The 26876-nt window shown below is 41.4% G+C and overlaps 1 protein-coding gene and 1 long non-coding RNA gene across 4 annotated transcripts in view; both read left to right on the plus strand.

The window, feature by feature from the left end:
- LOC308591734 overlaps nucleotides 1-26876 on the plus strand; it is a 184298-nt gene that overhangs the window by 150959 nt on the left and 6463 nt on the right. The window lies entirely within an intron of this gene.
- GTF2H1 (general transcription factor IIH subunit 1) lies at nucleotides 140-25424 on the plus strand (the record flags this gene model as incomplete). Of its 3 annotated transcripts, none has more annotated exons than XM_081202242.1 (15): nucleotides 140-423; nucleotides 7146-7314; nucleotides 8461-8653; nucleotides 10063-10225; nucleotides 11493-11586; nucleotides 12876-13025; nucleotides 14550-14629; nucleotides 15236-15366; nucleotides 15829-15916; nucleotides 16032-16120; nucleotides 17151-17268; nucleotides 20573-20663; nucleotides 21024-21139; nucleotides 21984-22076; nucleotides 22880-25424. In XM_081202242.1, 14 exons carry the CDS (start codon nucleotides 7161-7163, stop codon nucleotides 22964-22966), a joined length of 1647 nt encoding a protein of 548 aa, XP_081058368.1. In that variant the 3' UTR covers nucleotides 22967-25424. The 3 variants fall into 3 exon arrangements, with proteins under 3 accessions (XP_081058368.1, XP_081058369.1, XP_081058367.1); XM_081202243.1 differs by having other exon boundaries at nucleotides 140-349; XM_081202241.1 differs by lacking the exon at nucleotides 140-423 and having other exon boundaries at nucleotides 7140-7314.

Genomic DNA, 26876 nt, shown 5'->3' on the forward strand with positions numbered 1-26876 from the left:
CGTGACCAGAGAAGCGGCCAGGTGGCTGACGGGCACCGTCACGTGACGTGGGTAAGTAGCATGGCGGCGGGAGTAGTTGTCTCCTTTTGTCACGTGATGCGGTCTGGCTGCTGCCGTGCGTGAGCTAACTGTTTCCTGTCACGTGTGCCTTCTCTGCCGAGCTCCTTGGCCGCCCCATGGCCCAGGAGGAGGCGGCGGCGTTGCGAGCCCTTCAAGCCGGGAGCGAGGCGTCGTTGGCGCTCCGTGCTGTCTGCCTTTGAGAGTGAGGACTTGAGGGCTTCATTGTATGCCGCCAAGATCAGGAGGAGCGAGGAGTGAAAGTCCAGGGCCTCGGTAGTTACCCCTCACGGTAGGGGGCCTGACGGATTCAACGGTTCCGGGTTCGGAGGCCCGTCTCACTAGTTTTTGCTTCTTCGGAAGCGGGTAATGAATCTTTAATACTGGTCTGGGTTTCCTCTCTTCATGAAAGCCTGCTTATTGCAAGGCCATAGGATGTGAATATAGTTGCGCATGGCGAGGAAGCATGCCCCTCCCCCCGCTTTCGTACCTGTCAGTCCTTACAATTAATATTTGTTTTTCTCTGAGTGTTTTTACCTCTACTTTAGGAAGTACTGTGGTATATCTTTACAGAGCAGCAAAGTTTTGTTTTGAGTCTGTATGTTTGCTTTTCGTGCTTTTTAATCTTTTATTCTAAAACTGTGCTATAAGTGCAACGGAAGGATTGGCTAATAACTTGGAAGGGGTGGTGTGGGAGAGGGCTAGTGCAATTTTGGAATGCTGAAGCTTTTCTTCCAGAAACTAGGGCTTAGAAATGTGGAAGGCAGAGTCTTCTGAATGAATAGAAGTATTGTTTAGATGTTGGAAGATGCATGTGCATGAGTTCTGCTTTGTTGGTAGTACAATACAAATAACCTTTAAAAACCCACATTACTGTTTCCTATAATATTATATTGCTAAGTTATTGATGGCACTAGAAATCATGCGTAGGCACACTTTTAAAATGCAGAGTAAAGAAAGTAAAGTGCTTGGTGTTTCTATTACAGGGTACTTTAGTGCATTACAGCTGAGTGCCTGAAACAAAGCATTTGAAGTTTTAACACAATTTGAGAGAGGCACACAGCTCTCTTCTAAATTAGTACGTATATCCTATTTGTCGTGGGGCAGTACTTTGATTTACCAAGCTTTAGTAGGTAGGCTGTGTAGGGAATTGGTAAGATAACACTGATGTGATTATTCCCTCAGTTGTGAGTTCCTTCAATAATGTGAAAGAAAACTTAGTGGACTGGAGGAGAAAACTTCGATTTGGAAGCTGGGTGTATTTTACCACGTTAGTCAATTAGATAGTGTTTTATGCAAAAGTCAGTACTGTACATGCTTGCTTCTCTGGGCACACATTGGAGACAGTGGGAACAAATCTCTAATGAAAGTTAAGAATGAGTTTGATAGTCCTTTATTATCTTCCTGTTGAAAGAATACACACAGCTGCAATCGGCTTTCCCCCAGCTCTGTGAATTCTTTACAAAATAAAATTAATTACATTTACCCATCTATAAAAAAAATTCTGAGTGTTTGATAACTGGTAGTTTGTTAATACTGAGTGACAACTTGAGCTAAGCACTCTTTTACAACCAGATAGGCAAAAAGTTTGTGCCAATCTAACAATAGCAGAAGAAGGCTGGGCAATAATAACTTGGTCCAAGGTGAGGGTTGTTTTTTTCCCCTTACTAGGACTTCTGTTTACATCTCTATCCAGTTTACATCATCATAAAACAGTTTTACCACATGCAAAACAATGACACTGCGTATATTTCGTTGGGTCTGTGATTGTTCTTTGGAGTCTATACACACAGCAGGAGAGCCATGTTCATCGTGTGGCAATATAAATGAGATGCATTCAGTTTCTTACCTTTGGTTAGTTGAAGTATAATGTTTTTTCTTTCAAAACCATAGCTTAGAAGATTGAAAATAAGATTGGTTCATGTGTTCTGCATCCTCTTTTCACACATAGATTACCACGCCTTCCCTGCTTCAGAAATTCATATTCTGGTGTTGCATCCAAAGCAAACAGAAGAATTCAAGCCCACTTTAGACCTTGAATAATCGGGGCAGGGGGGAGTTCCACTGCAGAAACAGAAATCCTTGCACTAACAGAGCTACTTCATTGGCTATTGCCAGCTGTTCTAAGCAGTCATAATATGAGTATATTAACTAATATGCTAATGTTGTATGGATTAATAGAGCAGTTCAAAAGTTGGAAGTATTTCCTGTTCAGTCAGTAAACCTTAAACTGCCTGACCTTTTTCCTAGGGCAGTATAAAAAGCCATACTAGTTCGGCACAAAAAGGATATCCATGCAAGATATTGAACTTGGCCAAACCAACCTTCAGAAACCTTTTATTGAAATATAAGCTAGGCTAGTTAGCTTTTTGTGCTATTAGTGTTCATTTAATTTGGGAAGAATTAGTCTTCTCTGGTGTTCTATCATAGTTCTAACAGCTTTTGCTTGTGAAGTGTTTGGCTGAAAATTGCATTATGAATATATGCAATACTCATTAAGTGGAGCCCAGAGATTGGAGCATATTACTATGATCTTAAGGGACGCGGGTGGCGCTGTGGGTAAAACCTCAGCGCCTAGGGCTTGCCGATCGCATGGTCGGCGGTTCGAATCCCCGCAGCGGGGTGAGCTCCCGTCTTTCGGTCCCAGCTCCTGCCCACCTAGCAGTTCGAAAGCACCCCTAAGTGCAAGTAGATAAATAGGTACCGCTTTATAGCGGGAAGGTAAACGGCGTTTCCGTGTGCTGCGCTGGTGTTGGCTCGCCAGAGCAGCTTCGTCACGCTGGCCACGTGACCCAGAAGTGTCTCCGGACAGCGCTGGTCCCCGGCCTCTTAAGTGAGATGGGCGCACAACCCTAGAGTCAGACACGACTGGCCCGTACGGGCAGGGGTACCTTTACTATGATCTTATGTTAACTGAAGGGGATGCCTATTTGCTTCTGGGTTCAGTTTAAAGTGCTGGTTCTAGCCTTTAACCAAATGACTTGCTGGGACCTAGGGGTTTGTTTGTTTTTTAAACAAAATTTATATACCACTTGATTGTAGTAAAACCTCTAAGTGGCCTACAAGAAATATTAAAATTATCAGCAAAAACTGTTAAAACAATTAAGAACATTTTAAAATAAGTAAAGGTAACAAAGAAAATTTAATTGTTGGTTATTTCAGGAACTGCCTACACCTGTGAGCCTCCCTTTTAAGATTTCTGAAATATCTTTAAAACCAACAACCCTGTCAAATTTGCCACTTCTTTTTTTTTTTTTTTTAATAAATTTTTATTGGTTTTACAGCATTTTTTAAAAAGAACAAACAAACACTAAACAAAACAAACATACAAAATACTTTCAAAGATATTTTCATAAACCTCTTTTCTTGGACTTCCCCATACCCCCCCTCTCTGCATCCCAGTGTCCATATTTGAACTAGCAACTCCCAGTTGTTACTTTCTAATCTTTGTCGTCTTAGTCCTCCTTTATTATCTAACCTTGTATCCCTGTACCCTGTTACTTCTAGCAACCACAACATTTTAACATTCGTTGAGTTTATAGTAGTCCTTAAGATAGCTCTTAAATTTTTTCCATTCTTCTTCCACCATCTCTTTACGTTGGTCACGGATTCTGCCTGTCATCTCAGCCAGTGTCATATAGTCCATCACTTTCATCTGCCATTCTTCCAGAGTAGGTAAATCTTGTGTCTTCCAATACTTTGCGATGAGCATTCTTGCTGCTGTTGTGGCATACATAAAGAAATTTCTATCTTTCTTTGTCACCAATTGGCCGACAATGCCCAAGAGAAAGGCCTCTGGTTTTTTAGAAAATGTACATTTAAGTACCTTTTTCATTTCATTATAGATCATTTCCCAGAAGGCCTTTATCTTCGGGCATGTCCACCAAAGGTGGTGAAAAGTACCTTCAGTCTCTTTACATTTCCAACATTTATTATCGGGCAAATGATAGATTTTTGCCAGCTTGACTGGGGTCATGTACCACCTGTATACCATTTTCATAATGTTTTCCTTTAAGGCATTACATGCCGTAAATTTGATACCGGTGTTCCATAACCATTCCCAGTCATCTGACATGATGTTGTGTCCAACATCCTGCGCCCACTTAATCATAGCAGATTTAACTGTTTCATCCTGTGTGTTCCATTTCAACAGCAAGTTATACATTCTAGATAAATTCTTAGTATTGGGTTCTAGCAATTCGGTCTCTAGTTTTGATTTCTCCACTTGGAAACCGATTTTCCTATCCTGTTTAAAAATTTCCATTATTTGGCGATATTGAAACCAATTTTCTACTTTGTGCTTCAATTTCTCCTGACTTTGTAGTTTAACCTTGTCTCCATCCTGTTCTAAAATTTCCCAATACTTCGGCCATCCGACCTCCATATTGAGTTTCTTCACTGCTTTAGCCTCCACTGGTGACACCCATCTAGGGGTTTTATTTTCCAATAAGTCTTTGTATCTTATCCAGACATTAAATAATGCTTTTCTAACAATGTGATTTTTAAAGGTACTGTTAACCTTGTCATACCAAAGATATGCATGCCAACCAAAAGCATTATTGAAGCCTTCCAGATCCAAGATGTCTGTATTCTCGAGGAGCATCCATTCTTTCAGCCAGCAAAACGCTGCTGCCTCATAGTACAATTTTAGGTCCGGCAGGGCAAAACCCCCTCTTTCTTTAGCGTCAGTCAGTATTTTGAATTTAATTCGGGGCTTTTTGCCCTGCCAGACAACAAATTTGCCACTTCTTAGTTACGTGTTGCCACTTCTCTATAGTGTGTAGTAAAACATAGCTGTGTTTCCATAGCTTCACATTGTTTATTTCCCTGCCCACATCCCACCAGAAGCAATCAACAGTGAAGGAGGCATGGGGAAATGCAAGGTGTCATTACACCAGGACATTGGAGAGGGGAACTTGACATGTGGTTGCCACACTCAGACTTGTGTTCAGGGCAGATTTTAATCTGCAGCACTTGCCAGCTAATCAGTTAAAGCTTGATGCTTTTATTTGAGGGGTGGCAGAATTACTAGTCCCTATCCCTTTTTTTTGAAGACTAGTATCTGGAATATGCAGGACCCAGTGAAATTGAATTAGAATCAGTTTTCAAATAATTGCATCCTCCCTGCAGGTCTCCTCAAGGAAGTCTATGCAAGGACCCTGGACCCGCCAGAGAGAATTTATGGGTTTTCAGGGAGGAGGAAGGGAAAGAGCATTCCACTTTCATATATTATACAGTATCTTTTGCAGAATACATTGCAAAGTGGTTTGGGACAAAGGGCTTATTCAGCAAATGGAACCACCAACTGAAACAGTCAAATTTTTAAATGATAATTCAGCAAGGAAGAGTGTATTTTAAAAGGTTATTAGATGGCACTCTCCCAGCACTTTTTGTCAAGTTTCATAATCTGTTGGACAATATAAAGGCTTAGGGAGATCAATTGACATTGGACTTTACTTGATTCCCCTCATTTTCAGATCAGACAGAATTATGTCTTTGGACTATTGGTCATAGCTGTATTTCCATACATTTTGGGCCAGATTCAGTAAACAGTTGCACTAACAGAAGCCCACAGGAGCCTTCCAAGTGCAAAGGGACTTCTCTCTTCTCTCCATGCACCCACTCAGATTGGCTCTAGGGGGTTGAGAGAGCCCCCAGAACAGTGTGCAGGGGAGGAGAGGGAAGATTGCTCCATCTGGCAAGCGGAAATGAAATAATTGTAATAGCATAATGTTGAATTTCACCATCAACATTAATATTTCATGTTTTTAGGTAGTTTTTAATCAACATAGCTCTTACGATGTTAGCCTACTATAGCAATTGAAAGTGCAGCTTTTAATGTGATTCAGTAACAGGAAGACCTACATGCTACTATAGCAGACCTATTTGCTATAGTGGAAGAGAATTCCTGATGCCCAACAGGACTTTTCCTTACTGTTCTTTCCACCAGCAATGCATGCATACACTTAAAATCTTCTCTTGATGATTGGAGGAGCCTTATTTGGTAGGCAGCAGAGGGGGGAAAGGGAAGGAAAGTCCTATGGTGTGAGTAGAATTCCATTCAGACATCATCAAATGCAATCTGGTTTTTTTGCATCCAAAATCTTAAATTTGTCTGCTCCACTTTCAGTCTGGAGAATAGAATGTTATCTAACTTTTTTCATGATTCAGAAAACAAAATGCACAAATAACAATAAAATGTAAACTCTTTGACCACCTTACAACCTATATCTATGTGATAGCCTGTTCCTTGAATTTTTCAAATATAATTCATACTGGAGAGGGCTTGGGCTTGTCTTGTTCTGCATTCTGGCAGGGGAAACAAAACAAAGGGAGGTGGAAGATGCTGGTGTCAGAAGATTACCGTATTTTTTGTGTATAAGATGCCGCCATGTATAAGATGCCCCCTACTTTTGAGGACACCAGATTTAGAAAATGGGCATATGCACTATCCGTGTATAAGACGCCCCCAGATTTTTAACCTTATTTTTAAAGTAAAAAAAAACCTAGTCTTATACACAGAAAAATACAGTAGGTGCCTATAATCAATATTTTTGTTTAATTCCTGGGTCATTGCATTCATTGGTAGAAACAATAAACAATTCACTGCTCACTTGAAAATGGGCTATTAGTCCCCCCCCAAAAAAAAAAAAAATTGCCTGAAGAATGGCTGCAAGCCAGTTAAGTGCATTAACAGCAACCAGCAATGAATCTCCTATTTCCAGTGCAAGCCAGAGGCGTAGCGGGGGGCGGGGCAGGGGACACTGGGCACCACACCATGGGGGCAGCACTTAGTGTGAGGCCTGAGCTACACATCTCTCCTAGGAGTGATGTGGTGGCTCAGGCGCCTGCAGGCTCTGTGCTGCCCAAAACGGCAGCCATCTTACAGCTGAGGGGAAGATGGGTGGACTCCTTGGAGGCTCTGTGCAGCGCACCTTGCCCTGACTTGCCCCACCCCCATGGGTGGCTTGTCCCGGGTGCAGGAGCTGCTAGCTACACCACTGGTGGAAGCTTCTAAATTGTTAAAGCAAGTGTGAACCTATGAAAAACAAATAATGCTGAAATAAGTTTTTGTTTTTAAAATGCAGTCCTCTGTAGCCATTATGGCAACATCATCTGAAGAAGTGTTACTAATAGTAAAGAAGGTGCGTCAAAAGAAGCAGGACGGAGCTCTTTACCTCATGGCTGAAAGAATAGCCTGGGCACCTGAGGGCAAAGACCGATTCACAATCAGCCATATGTACGCAGATATAAAATGTAAGTGAAATGCCTAACACTTGTTTCATCATGTAACGTTTGGTTGAATATAAATGTTAAATGCTTAGCAGTTCTGTTTGAGGAGTTCAGGATGGGGGCTAAATAAACAAACCTCCCTAAACAAGTTTGAATCATCACGCTCATTGGATATTGCATTGTTGTTTTAGTTTTGAAAAAACAAGACTTGCAGAATTCTAGCTGTTTCTCCACAGCAACCTTATGTGGAGATATTATTTTCTTGGAACCTGCCAACTTTTGCTGCTAGTGTTACTGTCTTGCATAACTGCTCCTTACTGTTTGCGATTCTTTTGCTTTCAGAAATGAATTGTCTTTATTGGGAGAAAACCTGTGGGTCTTCCCAGTGATAAGTGGAATAACATAAATATGGGGAGATGCTGTGATTTATTAAGAAGAGTTCATGGCTTGTACATAGGAAGGATTTGAGCAGCGGTTTTCAACCAGTGTGTCATGGCACCCTGGGGTGCTTTGAATGATGGTCAGGCGTGTTGCAGGCAACACTAGCCTCTGTTCCTCTTTCCTTCCCTCCCTCCTCTGATGCCCTCTTGTGTCTCTGCCTCCCAAAGGCTTGCACAGCTGTTTGTTGCAGCAGCCCTGGCTGTAAGCTCTGGAGGCGAGTGGTGCAGCGGGGCGGGGAGAGCTTAGAGACCAGGGACGGCAACTTACCGGAGGACTCCCAAGGAGAGGGGAGAGGAGGCTGAGGGAACACTCCACAAGGTAGGGTGTTTGAAAAAGGATGAGAGGCTGCCAGCTCTGCGAAAGGGGTGACATAACTGGGCTCCTGAGCCCCACAGGGGTGCCACAGAAAGACTGTAGTTGGTTAAGGGAGCTGTGGACTCAAAAAGGTTGAAAACCTCTGGATTAGAGCATGAGCCCCCAGGCTGTCCTCTAAAGGGATTAGGATAACAGTTAAGTGAGAGACATCTGTCCATTGAGTGTCAGTCAGGCCTCATTGCTGTTTATGTGAATGGTTGCTGTAAATAGATATTGAATTGAATTTTATGTGCCACTCTTCTGTTTTAATCAGTGTTCCAGGTGGCATTAGAAAAGTCATACAAGCTGAAAATTTATTGTTGTTGCACATATTTATTTGGGGAGCGCTTGTGTTATGTTATGTATATTCTTTAGGCCAGAAAATCAGTCCTGAAGGAAAAGCTAAGATTCAGCTTCAGTTGGTACTACATGCAGGGGACACAACCAACTTCCATTTCTCTAATGAGAGCACAGCAGTGAAAGAGAGAGATGCAGTAAAGGATCTCCTTCAGCAGTTACTGCCCAAGTTCAAGAGGAAAGCTAATAAAGAACTTGAGGAAAAAAACAGGTAAAGAATGTCCCTGTGTCTTTTACTTACAGTGTAAACCAGTTTTGGTAATTTGTTAAACTGTCTTGTAATTGTGCCAGATCCATTATGGCTAAGGTATTGGGAGCTCCTGTCCCTAATCGTAACAGTAGCCTGGCTTGATTTCCAGGTGCATAGGTGTTGTGCGAGTGGAGTGAGGCATACTCCTCTAACTTGTCAGAAGTGGAGCTTTTCTTCATAATTGTTGAGCTGCTTCCATATTAGTAAATAGTAAATTCTGTATTAAGGGTATGCATGCTGAAACTGGCATAAAATGAATTGTAGTAGCCTTCATTGGGCTACGTTTTATTGATTTAATAAAGTATTAGATGTCATGAAATTGCTTCCATTGAAACGTTCCCAATTAGAACAAGATCTTCTGTCTGCACAGCAGGACCTCCTCTCTTACCCACTCCTAAATCTCTACTGGGGGTTCCCCAACTCTCCCGAGCCGATGGAGAGGGGAAAGAAGTCCCATGGTGCAGATGGAAGTCTTGAATCACTTTAACTGCTCTAACTTGTTCTCCCCAAAAATGGAAGCTCCACAATCCCAAGTGGTAAAAAGCAGCTGTTACGTAAACATACACAGAACTTTGCAGTAATTCTATAAGAAGTAGCTGGTTAAGATGGGGAAAACAATACTTTTGAAAAAGATTGTGTGTGTCCCTTCAGAACTTTCAGTTCTCCAGAATCTAAGGCTTCAATCCTAAGAATCCTAAGCAAGCTTACTAAAGAGGGAGCCCCATTGAACACACACATGCTCCTGAGCACATGTGAGGATTGCTCTGCACATTTAGGTTTCCTGTGTAGCATAAAAATACTTTCTTTGTAAAAGTAACTGTTAACATTCTTGATATTTTTTTCATACGTAGGGCTTACCTCTAAAAGGAAAAAACATGTTGTTTAATGTTTCTAAAAGTGCAATTACAATTGAAAAAAATGATGGGGTGGTAATCTGATGATGAAAGGAAGCTTTAGTAAAACAGATAAGGAATCAGTTTTCAGTGATCCACACCTCCCCAGTCTGTCCTGTTGGGTCTTCCAGTCCTCTGTCACGAAGTTGGAAGAGGGGTGCAGGACACTGCATGAGACAGTAGGATCACAAAAAACTGCTTCACTTCCTGTTCTATTAGATAATTTTTTATATAATTATTTCATATAGTACAGTTGGTTTTGAATTGATATACCTCGATTAAAAAATTTTTATTGCATGTGTAGTAATTTTCATGTTTCATGAACTTACCACTTTTGTAAATCAAAATTTGAGTATCAAAACAGCATAGGTGCCATTTGCTTGTATGTAGCTTGCATATGAACACTAGTTTCTAGAATCCAGTAGGTTATCGTTTGGAATTAAACACTTTGAACAATTTTTAATCTTCTCTTGCCAGAATGCTGCAAGAAGATCCTGTTTTGTTTCAACTTTATAAAGACCTTGTTGTGAGTCAGGTGATCAGTGCTGAGGAGTTCTGGGCCAACCGTTTAAGCATGAATTCTGTGGACAGTTCTACTGCATCTAATAAGCAGGATGTGGGCATTTCTGCAGCTTTTCTGGTATGTTTATTGAGGGTTTCTTAATCTAAAAATATTTTTAGCCGTTTAAGGGTAAAAGTTCTCTCAGGGTGACTTACAAGATGAAAGCATACAACAAAACACAATTAATAAAATAAAGTAAGCGAGAAAAGAGCCCATTTAAAAAAATTAAAAAGAATAACATAGAAATAAAACCATCAGTACCTCAACAAAAGCAGTTCAAGGGAAGACCAAGGGAAGCAGGTGTGCTTTCAGAGCTTTCCAATAGACCTGTCGCAACAAGGCCTGCTGGAATCCAGATGATATGGTATTCTCAAATCTGCTGTCTAGTGGTTGCCAGTCTTAACTGCTCTCACAGTTGGGCAGGTAAAAAGAGCCTGCATTGTGGAAGCAGGCTGATATGGATGCAGGCCGTTCTTCAAGTAACTTGGACTGTTCTTTTGAGGTTTATTTAAAGTCACAGTGCCATTTTTTCCAGGCTCAATTCAAGATCCTGGGCTTGTTCTTTAAAGCCTTGAAGAGCCTGGAACTGGAGTGCTTGAAGGTCTGCTTTCTTTGGCATGAACATACCCATTAATTAAAATATTCTCTGAAGGCCCTTTTCCAGTATACCTGCCTTCATAGATTAGACAAATGGGTCATCAAGGAGAGGGTCTTTTCCCTGGTTCCACCTAAGCTTTGGAACTTCTAAAGGCATGTTAGCTTAGCACATTTTGGGAAACTTTCAGGCACTGGGCTAAGTCTGTCCTGTTCTCTTGGGCTTTTGACAATTCAGTGATCATGTCCACATATGTTAAACCATAGTTAAAAACAAACAATAGTGCAAGCTGCTCAACAGTTTCCAGAGCACTCCAGCTGAACCATAAATGAAACAAGCCAGAGTCTCACTTGTCATGTTGCCTGAACCCAGGCCTGTGGTTTGTTTCCTCCAAACAAGCTACCATGATGTATAGCCATTCATATTCCTTGAGCCCTCTTTTTTCATATATGCTGATCTAGGAAGTATTAAACACTACAATTGAGTCCAGGTGTGTATGTTATCTGCATGGGAGTATAGAAATAAGCCTTGGGCTCATGCCCCCTCTCTCATTATGCTTGAATCTGTAATCAGAACTGAGGCTTACACACGTAGGTACTAACTAGCTGTTTCTCAGTATAGGTTAAGTATTGGACATAAGGATGTGTACAAGCCATTTTGACACATAGTATTGACATAGTTCGTTGGTGCCATTTAACAATGATTTGCAAAAGGTCAAATAAATTATTGTCAGTATTTATCTTCTTGTAGGCTGATGTTCGACCTCAGACAGATGGATGCAATGGTCTCAGATACAATTTGACTTCAGATATCATTGAATCAATATTTAGAACTTACCCTGCAGGTAAATAATATATTCAAAACTGAGCTTATATATATATACATATGTAGCATCCCTGGTATCTATGCAGTTTTTTTCTGACTTTTCTCTTCAATTCACATATCGACTTCCATATATTTTCTCCTTCATTTTAAACTTTTAAACCATAGAAAGTTGGTGTTTTCAGCCTTGCATCTTTGTCCTGTGGGATGTTAAATGATATTAATTGATTTTACATTTGAACTGTAATTATCTGTCCTTATGGAACCTTTTCTTCTCCAAGGTAACCTAGGATTCCCCATTACATGAATGGTCTTTGTTTCTCTTCACACTATACTGTCTTTACTTCCCCTCTAAGGGGCAGAAGAGATCAGTTGATGGGTTGCAAAAGTATTTTATTTATTGTGATCACTTCTTCCTCTTGTATTTCCCAAATTGGAAGTGACTTGGAAAGACTTAGAGGGGAAGGGAATTGGTGGCACAGGAGTACACGGGGAGAATTTCCATTTGGAAATTTCTTGAAAGGAACCAGGGAATTGAATGAAAACAGGATGAAAGTTCCTTCTCTTGTTGCTCACTCCCACTCTACTTAAATGTTATTTGAAACAGCTAAGAGGAAGATAGACCTGGCCTCAGGCAGGCCACTTGCTTTGGCATGTAGAAGAGGAGAGATCTGGCCCTTCACCTCCCATTTGAAAATGGCTCACATAAAACAGCATATACCAACCATTTGTGTATCCATATTGCTAGAAAGATTAATAGACTACTCGTTTTTCCTGAGAACACTGCCTGATGACAGATCAGCAGTTAAATTCCATTATTTGTATATGTTGTAAACAAAGCCAATGTCAATTTAAATTACACATATTTAAGCACTTATATAAACAGCATGATTTAGTAGTTCCCAAAAGATGGCTTGAGTCCATCGGTTGGTGTCTTGAACCTTGAACCTTGTAACCTTGAGGTTACAAGCCTGACATCAATGGCAGATATGGGGTGGGAGCATGCAAAGAGTTGGGAGTGGTTTCTTCCCCCCCCCCCACCTCCTGGTCAAGGATCAGGCAAGTTCTGAACAAAAATAAAATCCTGTTTGTGTGTCCTGTTAACAGAATGTTTGGAAACAATTGAACGAATCTTCTTCCATTCCTATTCAATGTTACTTTTCCATTGCATGTTGAACTATATTTTTGCGGTTGTGATACACTGTAAATCATCCTGAAATATGATACAATGAGCAATATAAATACATTATAAATTATTTAATTTGAAATAAAGTATCATTTCTAAGTGCTTTATGTTTGTCATGCTTACAGTAAAACTGAAATACGCAGAAAATGTTCCTCACAATATGACAGAGAAAGAATTCTGGACACGATTCTTCCAGTCTCACTATTTCCACAGGGATAGGCTGAATGCAGGATCAAAAGACCTTTTTGCAGAATGTGCCAAAATGGATGAAAAGGGTATGTTCTTATTTCTTCACCTGTAGACAATACACTGCAGTTTCTAGCCAAGTTTGTCAGCTTCAGTAATTATACCAAATAACATAGAAATCACATCTGGTAAATACTATACTCGGGAGTAGCAAACAAGTTTTCAGCTTGTGATACTGAACTTTTAAAGCAGTTCACTCAGCAATAAGTCCTATTGACTAACATTCCAAGATGGTAGGATTCCACCACCATGTTTGAAAGGTGGACACTTCTTTGCTTTCCTTTTTCATGTTTTATTCTTATTATTTTTAGAATTATTGCACATATATTCTAGAAACAAAGGTAACCCATACCCAGCAAATCCAACAAAGTTTTCTTTTGAGATCCCCAAAAGTACACTATGAAAGCCTGTATTCTCATCCATACACTAAGACTTACAACAGTATACATATATAAAACATGTTCTTACTAAGTGATCCATAAGTTAGTAAGGTAGACACTTTTCTTCTTCTATTTTTCCCTTTGATGATTTTGTCTATGAAGGAAGGGATGGAAATCAGTGGAAATGACTCTACCACAATACTTGCAAAGCTAATTGAAAACACATCAGTAATTTGCTCACATAGGGTTGTATCCAGCTCCCTGGAGCACACTGATTAAATTTTTCAATAGTTGGTTCTGGTATGGCATCCTGTATTTTAAATTATCACAATTGAGTCCTTAAGTGTATTTTGAGGGTGCATGGGAGAGGAGAGGGAAGTTTCATTGAGCAAGCTGCAGTCTGTTGCGCAAGTGGGATAGCAGTGAGGGACCACCACATGTTAAAGAAAAGTGGGTGCTTATTGAGAAGTAGTACGTACGTATCTATCCCATAAAAGTCACTACAGTCGTAATTGTGGCTTCTGATTGGCTGCAGGAAGCTCCTGCAGCCAATCAGAAGCTGCGGAAGCCCCATCAGATGTTCAGGTTCCAAAAGAACATTCACTTTCGGGTTTGCAGCATTCAGGAGCCAAAATGTCAGAGTTCCAGGGCTTTTGGGATCCAAGGTATGACTGTATATGTATAACATGGAAAAACATATTTGTTTGGTTCACATGTAATGCTAAGGTGTGATTCAAGCAAAGCATCTGGCTTGCATTTTCTCCCTTCTCCCAGCTATGCAGTTAGGAGAACTGTTGCTGAGTTTAGCTTTTGTATTTAAAAATAAATAAATAATGGTTTCACACTGCATATGAATTGGGGAACCTGGTTTATAACAATGTTTCATTGCTAAATGAGCTAGCTTCAGACCGTGACTTATGAAGGTGGCTCACGTTAACAAATGCTGATTGTAAGCCATGGTGCCTGGCCTATATGCAAAGCTAAAAGCTCAAGCCTTCCCAGCTGTTTGGGAGTGGGTAAATCACACACATCTGTTAAGTGCTAAATCGTGTTTCTTTTTGTAGGCGGCTTTCCCCACTTACTAAGCTTAGAATGCACTATTAGGCTGAAAGACATATCTCAATATGGCATATCATCCTCCAAGTATATATGGATTTTCCCTCTTTCTCCTAGGATTAAAAACAATGGTGTCTCAAGGTGTGAAAAATCCTTTCTTAGATTTAACAGCCTTGGAAGATAAAACGTTGGATGAAGTAAGTATGAGTGATTTAAAACTATGAATTGTATAATATGTATGCCAAGTAAGCATTGGATATTGGCTCTCAGAACTCTCTTTGGGCTATACCACTTCCGTAGCCATGTCCCTCACCAGCCCTTCTTCACACCATCCATTCGTGTACTTATGTGGCTGGAGTGTGTCATTGAATTCTGATAATGCCTCTTGCTTGCCTGAAGGACACTACTCGTACATTGCCAGGTTCCATAATTTAGGTTGCCATGACAAGTGTACTGCTGCCATCTGGCAAGTATGACAGACCTGCCTTCCCTCTCCGTGGGGATCATTGCCTTATTGGTTCTTGCCAAGAAATCAGTTACCTAGTTTCAGAAAGCCTATTTGCCATTGGGCAATAATGATTTGAGCACTAGTAGCATGGTGCTTCTCTTGCAAAAGCTGTCTTAATTATGTTCTTGTTCAGATCTGGGTAAGAGATTTAAAGATTGGGATACCAACTCTTACAGTGTCACAGCCTGCACTGGACCACGCTGCAATGCCAATAGTTCAGCATCTGATTTCAGATCTTCATATTTTAAAATGCAGGATGTCTTGTTCAAACATTTTATCATCTCTTCCTTTGCAGGGTTATGGTGTTTCCTTGGCGGCTTCCACATCCAATGCTACAAAATCAATAAAAGAGAGTAGCAATGCTGCCATTATAAAACGGTTTAACCATCACAGTGCCATGGTCCTTGCAGCTGGGCTTAGAAAACAGTAAGTTTCAGCTAAGAACAGATCTTCAACTAGACTGAAAATCAGCCAAGTCTGTACTGTCAAATAGCCCAGCTCTATTTGTGCTGATGTTTAATAATTGAAATCAAAATGGAACAGTCAGACCATGCCCTTTGTAGGTCTGCTCACATTGGCTCTGACGTTGGGACTCTCTCAGGCAGTTTTTATTAACTTATTTATTGGGTGCATGTATTGTCCATCGAACCAAAAGTTCCAGGATGGGCACATCACTAAAGCTGTCTTATATCAAAGGAAGTATACATGGGGCTAGAGGCTGCTGCCCAAAGGAAACTCTCTTCTCCTTACCCCTGACACAGTGCACTTGCATAAATGCTTTTTGCTTGTGCATAGAGATGAGGGATTGAATCCTGACCATTGCACAGATCTAACTAAACTTGAGTAGTTTGAAAGAACACAGTATAATGCCCAATTCTTGCTTTTCAGAGACACACAGAATGACCACTACAATGAGGCCAGCAGTATGGATGGAAATTCCAGAGATTCAGATTTCTTTCAGCCACCAGTAAAAAAGGTAAGACTGCCTTTGTGATTCTAAAAGAACACCAATGTTCTCCCTTATGGGACTATGCCAAGTTCTGCTTCTTGTGTCTAGTTCTACAGTACCATGACTATGCCTTGTCTTACAGGTAAAGCTGCAAGAGTCCATTGAATATGAAGATTTAGAAAACAACAACAGCGTTAGAACTATTGCACTAAACCTAAAGAAATCAGATAGGTATGATTTGCAGGCCAAATAAAGTAGTTTGGTTCTTTTGGTTCAATACAAAAAATCATTGACCCTGTTCGCCTCTTTTCTATACATCATGCTTTCAACGAGAAAGAAGCATGCTTATATATACATTACCTTCAATTATGTTTTTTATAAAAAGAAATAAATGAGAACCTTGCCCTCGGGCTTACAGTTTAACAGACAGCAGCAGAAAAAGGGGAAGGATGGGCTGGCAAATCTGAAGATACCCCAGAACACTCTGAGAAACATGAAAATAATTCCAAATATTACATTCTGCTTTTGCAAGAGCTTTATATAAGCAGAAGTGAAATAGTAGCTGTAAAATGTTACCACACAGCTCTGCAGAAACTCTTGTATATGCTCTTGTACATGCATTTGCAAAATACTTACCGCTGTTTTCTTTCCACTTAACTGTCGTCGTCGAATCTAGCACTTAGGCCTAAATCCAACATAGAGGCACTTTTTTAATACATTGATTTCAATGGGCTTAAGCAGTGTTTCCCAAGCTTTGGTCTCCAACTGTTTTTCATCTGCAACTCCCACCATCCCTCACTAGCAGGACCTGTGGTCAGGGATGATGGGAATTGTAGTCCAAAAACAGTTGGGAGACCCAAGTTTTGGGAAACACGGGGGTTTAAACAAAGTCTAAGTCTTTGTTGGTTTTAGACTATAATCTTTTTCACTTGTTAAGATAATTAGGTGGGTTAGAAGTGGTTGCAATATTTTATTGGCCCATGTGTTCCTCACTTCACCACTTTTCTGGTTGTTTTTGTTTTGTATTTTCTGAAAAATTGACTTAATTGGTTATCCAGCTTAATCAGACACAATCACTTGGGTTCCCTTGCAGTAGAAGATTTCCTTTTCTGGAAAATCAATATGCATTTTAAGAAAACAATTTTTTCTTTTCGAGCAGAACAAAAGGTGCTACAAAGGTACCTACAGAGTGGGGTTGAACACTGAGAAATTGGACTCTTATTCCCAGATTTTTAATTATCATTTCTCCTTTGGTCAACAGGTATTATCATGGTCCAACACCAATTCAATCACAGCAATATGCAACTAGCCAAGATATTATTAGTTCTTTGTATAGTATTAGAGAAGAAATGGACACTTATGTACCCAAACTAACTCAGGTAGGATATGTATGTTGCTTTATTAAATAAAACAAAACACCCAAACTGGATTCTGATTGCCCATATGATTAGAAGATTGGATATTGATTGATGCTGCCCAGCATACTTAATCTTGGGAGAGCAAATGTTATGTTTCTTTGGATATTGTAAAATAGTTTGAGAACTATCTTTAACAAGCACAGAATATTCAGCTTCAATGTGTTATGTTTTTTAACTGATAGTTGTCATGATTTGCATAATTGCAGCAGCTATAATGAAGTCTACTGCAGTCTTGCAAATAGTGAAAGCTACATGTGTAACCCCTTTTTATTATTCATATTGCACCATTATTGCGCATGGTGCTTTACAGAAAACAATTGGTCAGGTACCTGCTGTGGTGAGATTACAATATATACAGTGGTGCCTCGCAAGACGAAATTAATTCGTTCCGCAAGTTTTTTCTTCTTGCGAGTTTTTCGTCTTGCGATGCACGGTTTCCCATAGGAATGCATTGAAAATCAATTAATGCGTTCCTAGGGAAACCACCTTCAGACCAGGTCCGGGGACAGTCTGTCCCCCGACCTCTTCTGAAGGCTGGGGGGGGGGGGACAAGGGCTTTTCTTCCCACCCCCAGCCTTCAGAAGGCTGTTCTGAAGGCTGGCGGTGGGGAAAAAAGCCCTTCTTCCCACCTCCCGCCCCGCAAGCTCCGGGGACAGGAGGGCTTTGCTGCCGACCGCCAGCATTTTAAAAGCCCCTGCTGTCCCGGGGCGATTTTAAAATGCTGGCGGGCAGGAGCGAAGTCTCTGCTGTCCCGGGGAGATTTTAAAATGCTGGGGGGCGGGAGCGAACGCTTCGCTCCCGCCCGCCAGCATTTTAAGATCACCCGGGGCAGCAGAGACTTCTCGCCCAAAGCAAGGGGAGCTCTCCGAAGGGCTCCCCGTGCTTCGGGCGACAGGCTGCCGCCCCAAGCCTCGCGCACCCGGCAGGACCTCCTGCTGGGCGCGCGAGGCTTGCAGACACTCGCCCAAAGCAAGGGGAGCTCTCCGAAGGGCTCCCCGTACTTCGGGTGACAGGCTGCCGCCCCAAGCCTCGCGCACCCGGCGGGACCTCCTGCCGGGCGCGCGAGGCTTGCAGACACTCGCCCAAAGCAAGGGGAGCTCTCCGAAGGGCTCCCCGTACTTCGGGTGACAGGCTGCCGCCCCAAGCCTCGCGCACCCGGCGGGACCTCCTGCCGGGCGCGCGAGGCTTGCAGACACTCGCCCAAAGCAAGGGGAGCTCTCCGAAGGGCTCCCCGTGCTTCGGGTGACAGGCTGCCACCCCAAGCCTCGCGCACCCGGCGGGACCTCCTGCCGGGCACGCGAGGCTTGCAGACACTCGCCCAAAGCAAGGGGAGCTCTCCGAAGGGCTCCCCGTGCTTCGGGTGACAGGCTGCCGCCCCAAGCCTCGCGCACCCGGCGGGACCTCCTGCCGGGCGCGCGAAGCTTGCAGACACTCGCCCAAAGATTTTAAAATGCTGGGGGTCGGGAGCGAAGCGTTCGCTGCCGACCCCCAGCATTTTAAGATCGCCCGGGACAGCAGAGACTTCTCTGCTGTCCCGGGGAGATTTTAAAATGCTGGGGGTCGGCAGCGAACGCTTCGCTCCCGCCCGCCAGCATTTTAAGATCGCCCGGGGCAGCGGAGAAGTCTCCGCTGTCCCGGGAAGGCAGGCGGGGGGGAGCAAAGACTTTTGCCCCCCGCCGGCCTTCAGAAGAGGTCCAGGACCTCTTCTGAAGGCCGGCTGTGGGCGAAAGTCTTTGCTCCCGACCGCCAGCAATTTAAAACAGGTCCCCAGGGATTTCCCTATGGGCTTTCGTCTTGCGAAGCAAGCCCATAGGGAAATTCGTCTTGCGAAGCGCCTCCAAAACAGAAAACCCTTTCGTCTTGCAGGTTTTCCGTCTTGCGAGGCATTCGTCTTGTGGGGTACCACTGTGTATAAAAAAACCAAATGCAGGAGAACACTTGAGGAAGGGGAGAGAATAGAAAGCAGAGGTAAATGGGGAGAGAATGTGCGATTATTTCAGCTGTATATACAGTGGTACCTTGGGATTCTGGAGCGCCGTTCACATCCTGAATAGAACGTAAGACGTGACTGCGCATACGCGGGTCGCATTTTGCCGCTTCTGTGCATGCACGTGATGTCATTTTGAGCGTCTGCACATGCACGAGCGGCGAAACCCGAAAGTAACGAGCTCAACGGAGCGCAACCCGAAAGCGCTCAACCTGAAGCACATTCAACCCGAGGTATGACTGTACTTAGTTACAGTCTGGCATGGAACCCTGTTAAGCTATCAGTTTTTGCAAGTGGTTCTTCCATGTGAATGCTTCCCAACCAGCAACAGTTCTTGCATGTTCACTACAGCCCTCCACTGTAAGTCTACAGAGTTGTAACATGTAAGGTATTAAATCACTTCTAGGATAAACTCAGGACTCCGTTGGAGAGGATTAAACATGGGACATCCACAGAAAATATATATGGGTGGATTCAACTTGGTTGTTTCATGCATGGAACAAGGTTTGCTTGTGAAATGGGACTTTGCCCCCACCCCATACACTTCCTAAATCGACTCTGGAGGGTTGGCGGCAAAGTCCTATTGCATGAGTGGCCTTGTTCTCCATGCACATACCCCACTTACCACTATGCTGAATTCCACTCTCTGTTCAGAAGGCCTTTGGAGTACACTTAGTGTTGTTTCATTCACTCAAATAATCAATACTGTATTGGGATATATGAAGAAGACAGTTTTGAGTTTAAAGGAACCAGGCCATTTTGATACATGATTGCATAACCTAACTGCCTTAGCACATTAACCGCTCAATTATGAAACAGCATAGTGCTTTGCTCGTTCATTTTGCTATTTTTTTGAGCTCTCCGTCTGCACACCTTGCAGTTGAGCAGCAGGAAGTGAAAACGTGCCTCTTCTTGTACTGCACTTTCAGACATTAGATGTGAACAGATTGTTCTTGCTGTTGGTTTGGTGTTTTTTCTCCCTTATTCTGACAGCCAGCTTGATTTTTCTGCTTCTGCTATTAGGCTTAACTATGTACTGTACTGTAAAGCACTGTAAAGAATGATTATGGCTGAGTTATATAAATATAATAAATATCCACTTGGGATATAACAAGAATTGTCATTCTTAATATAACACCAAATAATAATTGTATTTTAGAACAAAATTAATATGGCATATAACTATATGGTTAAGCCCATATGACTCAAACAATATCCATAGGTTTTGAGGAGTTCTTTTATTATGGTGTCTGACCTTTATTTTGCCTCTTTTTCAAGGTTATCTCAAGTGGTGCTGCAAGTAGTACAATCGCAGCTCTGTCACCTGGAGGAGCACTTATGCAGGGTGGAACACAGCAAGCCATAAATCGTAAGTATTTTATGTCTTCGTCACTCATGCCTTATCAAATGTGTGAAATGCTCATGTAAGCATTATAGGACAATTCTTTTAGCTAAGGTGAAGAGATTGAAAATATCTGACTAGTTGTACAACCCTGGCTGTGGCAAGAGTTCTTTTTCCACCCAACTCAGGCCAGTTGAATAGTTTTCAGTGAGGGACAGTGGACCTGCTGAAAACGTTTGCTGACCCCTGGCCTAGTCCTTAACTGTGTGGGATCCTCTAATGATGCTAATATCAAAAACACAATTTTCTTCCCACTGCCAACTATCAGAGTTTGTGAGCCGAGGTGATAGTATAAATGTGACTTGCCCTCATTGTTTTTGACTGCAGAGATGGTGCCAAATGATGTTCAGGCTGAGCTGAAACACTTGTATGTGGCACTAGGAGAGCTGTTACGACATTTTTGGTCCTGCTTTCCGGTTAACACACCATTCCTAGAAGAGAAGGTAGGAAGGATCTATAGAAGGGCTTGGCTTATCCCTATTATTATTGATATGCAGCAGTCTGTTCTGTAATGAAATGTGCATGCTGAGATGTGTTGATATGAAAGCTTTCTATAATGAATGGCCTGCTGCATGCAACAATTCTGTCCCAGATGAACAGCAGTGTGTGGAATGTCAGTTCGCTATTGGAGCAAATGTAGTACCAGCTGACCTTGCTACCTAATCCAGTGGTTTTTTCAAATAATTTCGAAAGAGATGATTTTTGTCTTCAGGGACTTTAAAAGAAACTTTGAAAATTAATAAGTGCAGGAACGAAAGTTTTGCGCTGCATATGTGTTCTGTATTTTAATCAGCCATACTATAGAAAGTTTAAAGTATAACAACTTTAAAGAAACTTCCACATGCTAAAACAAGTGTGTAGTCTGTTTTCCCATTCAATCAGAAGTTTTAGGGTTCTATTTAAATGTGTCTCTGCTAACACACGGTTTTTTTATCCAGTGGAAGATTCTATAAATGGAAAGTGTGAGGTGGAAGTAATTTTCACAGATATTTTCCCCCTTCCATCTGTCTGACCTACACGTGACCTCCCCCCATCTGTTTCAGAGTTGGGGGCCCTTTTTTGGAATAGTGTAGCATGTAGCATAGGGAGCTGCAAAAGAACCCCCCCCCTCCATTTCCCCACTTGCAGAATGCTCCAATGGATTAGAGTTATTTCAGCAGCGGAGCACAATTGGATACAAGCATTAGGGTGAAATCCAACAGTGGAAATCTACCAGTGGAACTGATAAGTTTGAAAAAGCAAAATAGCTTCCTTTAAATGTTTGTTCTCTGATATTTTCTCTTTCAGGTTGTGAAAATGAGGAGTAATCTGGAAAGATTTCAAGTCACTAAACTGTGTCCATTCCAAGACAAAATTCGAAGACAGTATTTAAGCATAAATGTAAGAGGGAAAAGCAACCTACGAATATGAAATATAAGGGTAGCATAATGCATTGTTCATATAAATTGCTGATTGCTAGAAAGAATGGCAAAATTGATTTGCCTTATATGAAACAGGTACCGTTAACTTCAGAAATAAGGAGGCTTTCAGTTTTTTCTAGAGTGGCCAGTGAACACCGTGAAAGTATTTCCTGTAACCCAGCCCCCTTTCTTCTTAAATGTCAACTTCAAAAATGACCACTATACCCACCTGTTCCTCCCATGTTGTAAAATGGACAGCATCTCAATCAACTCTTTAACAGCAGGGACTTCACATTAACTGAAGGCACCTTGTGGTCACTATCCTGCTTCAGAGCTTTATCATGATCATGACTCAAGTGCCCAAACTCTTATTTTCCTATGGGTGGTCTTACTGAATCCATTGCCACGACCTGTGTAAGATAAGGCTAAAGGTGCTTTTTTGTGAGTTATTTAAACTTCCCTTCAAGTTGCTAGCTATATATTGCCAGTATGTACTATTGTGCAATAGAGGACCAGTAAAAAAAAGTTCTGACTCATGAAATGAAGTCGTCTTGTTCACTGATCTGTGTGTGATTCTCCTTTTTTTTCACTCAGAGGAGATGAATACTTGGTGTTCTATACAACTCAGTTCTCCTCAGAGTAGACTTAATCAAAATTAACAGTCCAGACTTAAGTCACTTTCATTAACTTCATTGGTTCCACTCTTAATAGGACTAACATTGATTGTAGCCCTTGGCTTAGTAATATTTTTGTACTAATTTTTGCAAACCTTGTTTTTTTCAGCTGATAAATCACATAGAAGAAATGTTGCAAACAGCCTACAATAAATTCCACACATGGCAGTCTCGGCGTATGTTGAAGAAAACGTGAAGACCCAGTGATGCCAGATTTTTTGAGTGGGAAGCATTTGCAATAGCTGTAGGAATGCAGCTACCCAGTGGGGTATATCTTACAGACAATGCTGGAAAGTCAGCATCATACGGACTCCTGAAAACGATGCTAACTGAACTTGCACACTTTCTGGAAAGAAACAAGAGGTCAAACTTGAAAACTAGGAAGTTAAAAGGAACCAAACCAGAAGAGCTAAGTGGCAAATATCTATATAAATGTAAAGACACTGTTTACTGCAGTTACTCAGGAACTGCTTTTGATTTTCATAAAGAGCTGCTTTCAGAAATAAAAACTTTAAAAAGGGTGTATTAATAAATCCAAGATTGTTTGTCTAGTTTTTTAAAAGTGTATGGTACAGGGTAGAACCTAAACAGTTATTTCTTCACTGTATCCTGGCATTATATTGAATTCTGTTTGTATTTCTAGAAACAGGTTTAACATTTTAAATATTATTGAGAGACTTTTTTGCCTCAAATTCCTAAGCAGCTTAGATGCTAAAATAAAAAAGTTTTCGTTTTTTTGCCATGTTTTGCTACAAATCAACAGCCAATGCACTGATGAAGTTTGGTGTTTAAAGGAGGTACCTTTGGCAGAAAGAGTGCAAAGTTTTATGCAGGATTTTTACCAGCCATCGTTTACATGTTTTCTTTTTACCGCTAGAGTGTGCTGCTGCAGTTTTTTAAAGTCTGACTTTTGTTTGGAGGTGAAACAAAATCATTTTTAAAGTGAGTTTAAGAAGCTTACAGAAGTAATAACTTTTTATACTATTGAGGAAAAAAACAATCTTACATGTGCTTTTTTCAGTTCTCTCCTGATGACTGTTAGCGCTGTATCTGGCGACTAGATAATCATTGAAGAGTGAAAATACGATATCTTTAGCTATATGTGGAATCTGTTCCATATTATGGTCCAAACAGGAAGCATTTCACTCTTACCTAAGATGTACCTGCCATGTATTAAATACTTGACTTATAAAAACAAAAAGTAAACTTGTTTTATATAGTCCATGGAGTCAGACTCCTTATATTTTGTTGTCTTAATGTCTTCCTCATTAGAAGTCTATTCTAGGACCAAGCAAATGGCTTTATGGCTTTGATTATGTGTGTGATGAGATCTATTGAGATATTTTAGAAACCAGTGGTTTATGACCCCATAAACCATTATTTTTTAGTGGCAACTGTTGGAATTCATTGGTAAGTTAGAAACTTTATCCTATTTTCAGAACTGTTCATGCCCAGAAAGAATTATTAGTATTACTGATTTACAGTGTATTGGCATGAAGGATCGCTTCCCACCTTGAGCCAGGTCTATGAACTAGCAGTTTGAGAACCACAAGAATTTCTCCTCATGCAAGAGTATGTGCTTCTTTACATGCTCACACAGTGTTCTCCGGTGAATTGATATTCTGCAACAACCCAAACTTGATAAGCAGACCACTGTATCTATACTGAAATACTATGAAGTAGATGTAAGGCATTCTCCTTAAACTTGCCACTGCTTGCCTTTTCAGAGGGGCTGCATGTTATGTGTTGCAAAATGATTCTGCTTCTAAACGAAAAGGGGCTTTCTCTTTGATCGGACGCGGCGAAATGTGAAAAGCTGGAATTAATCATGAATAATAAAAGCTGTTGCTGCTGTGGTAATGTCAACTTACTGAAACATGGCTCTGGTAATACGTCAGTGTCTTTTGGGTGAGCCCCTCAAGCAAGCGTAATTCTGATGACTTTGTCGGCAGTGTACCAATGACACATACATATCTTCAAGTATCATCTGTGCAACAAAGAGCGTACTACAGGTGCCAGGCTGAAACAGCTTTTTGCATTGAGAAATGCTTTGGTCAGGCTCAAGTGCAGGATTCATGTGCACACATTCTACTTGATCCTGTTGCTGTGAAGGTATACATTTGCACTGATATTTCTGAGCAATAATTAGCTGATACAGACCATAAAGGTGGGCTTCATCAAAACTTATTCAGGCAGATAACCAGATTGATGGTCATTTAACAAAATATTTTTTCTGTCTTCTCTTCCTGGAATTTTAAAATTTCCATAGTTATGTCAGGCTTTGGGACAAAAAAGTCTGTAATTGCAGAAATATCCCCAAATAGAGATTTTAAACACCGTGAATGGTTTTTTCAATTCTTTGACTTGAGAAGTACCATGAGACTCTCCTACCAGAAGATGGCAATAGCACTATCATGCCTACATCATGCCTACTTTCCTTACATAGCTCTTTTGTGCTCGTGCTGTTTGACCTTTGTTGATTCCAGTACTACTTAAGCATGGTCCAAAACAGATGAGTGGCATTAACTGTGAATTGATGTTTTGCTACCATGCAGTTATTGGAATCTGAAGATAGAACTTGTATTTAATGGAAACTCATGCAACTTGTATCACTGGCATTGATCCAAAATTGTAGAATAAATCTGAATTCTGTAGTCAAGTGGTTTTTCTATGCTTTAGGGTGTCTATCTTGTGACTTCTCTCAAATCAAGAGGAAATATCAACTCGAGAATCTGATAATCATGCTTGTGTAACTGAGTATTTTAAAGGTTCCTTTGTTTTTGACACGCTGAACTGTAATTCATTTCAACATTTTACTTGCAAATATTCTAGGCTGCTGCGGCTGTCCTTCAGTTGAAAGGAAAATATCCTTTCTATCTTTTAAATGGGAGCCTCAGCTGTGTGTCCAACTGCTGCTCAGGCATTGCATGTTGGGTAATGGCACACATGCACATCAATGCTCACCCAACCACACAGTCTGCACATTCAGCAAGAGGTCTAGGAGATCAAAGAAGAGCAGAGAGTACAGCTGTAGGAGGCTCTGGTTAGGCACACAAAGAACATTTTCAAGTGATGAATATAATGAAACAATTGAACAAATATTTTGTTTAAAAAACCATTTACATTTTTACTTGCAAAAAATAGAATACCATACATTTTAATCAAATAATTTTTGAAAAGAAATGCAAAAGTGTGCGTGCAGCTCATAATGTCATTAAAATGTGATGATTATGTATTTCCTAAATATAAGGAGTTCCATAAGTTTATTTTTTCCTGGGCTTTATTAATCTAATCCAGAGCCAGAGTGTGGGGTAGTGGTTAGAGCCCTGGAATAGGACATGGAAGACTAGCATTCAAATCCCCACTTGGCCATGGAACTCAGTGGATGACCTCAAGCCGGTAACTGCCTCTCAACATAACCTACCTCGCAGACTTGTGGGGACTAAGTGAGGAGAAAGATAACCATGTTATGCCACCTTGTGCTCCTTGGATGTAGTCAATCTGCCCCAGAGGGTTGATGGAACCCTCAGGTTTGGGGAGGGGAAGTTGCATTGCACATAATGAAACCTTGCCCCAATTTTCTACTTTTGTGACTCAGGAGTTAAATTCTTCCTCCACTTGTAAGCTGATTGTGTGTTGTCCAGTCTACCACTATAGGGCTTAGGCTAGGAGTTCCTGCCCCACTTCATCACATCCTATGTTTGTTATTTGGGAAAAACAAATCAACGAGATCAGTGGCAAAGAGAAATTGCCTCTTTCCATGTTATGCAGTGCCTGTGGTTCAGTATAGTAAAAGGTAAAGGGACCCCTGATCATTAGGTCCAGTCGTGACCGACACTGGGGTTACAGCACTCATCTTGCTTTATTGGCCAAGGGAGCCGGCGTACAGCTTCCGGGCCATGTGGCCAGCATGAGTAAGCCACTTCTGGCGAACCAGAGCAGCGCACAGAAACGCCGTTTACCTTCCTGCCGGAGCAGTACCTGTTTATCTACTTGCACGTTGACGTGCTTTCGAACTGCTAGGAGCAGGGACCAAGCAACGGGAGCTCACCCTGTCGCGGGGATTTGAACCACCGACCTTCTGATCGGCAAGTCCTAGGCTCTGT

Source organism: Podarcis bocagei, assembly GCF_964188305.1.
Source record: "Podarcis bocagei genome assembly, chromosome: 1".
NCBI classification, from domain to species: domain Eukaryota; kingdom Metazoa; phylum Chordata; class Lepidosauria; order Squamata; family Lacertidae; genus Podarcis; species Podarcis bocagei.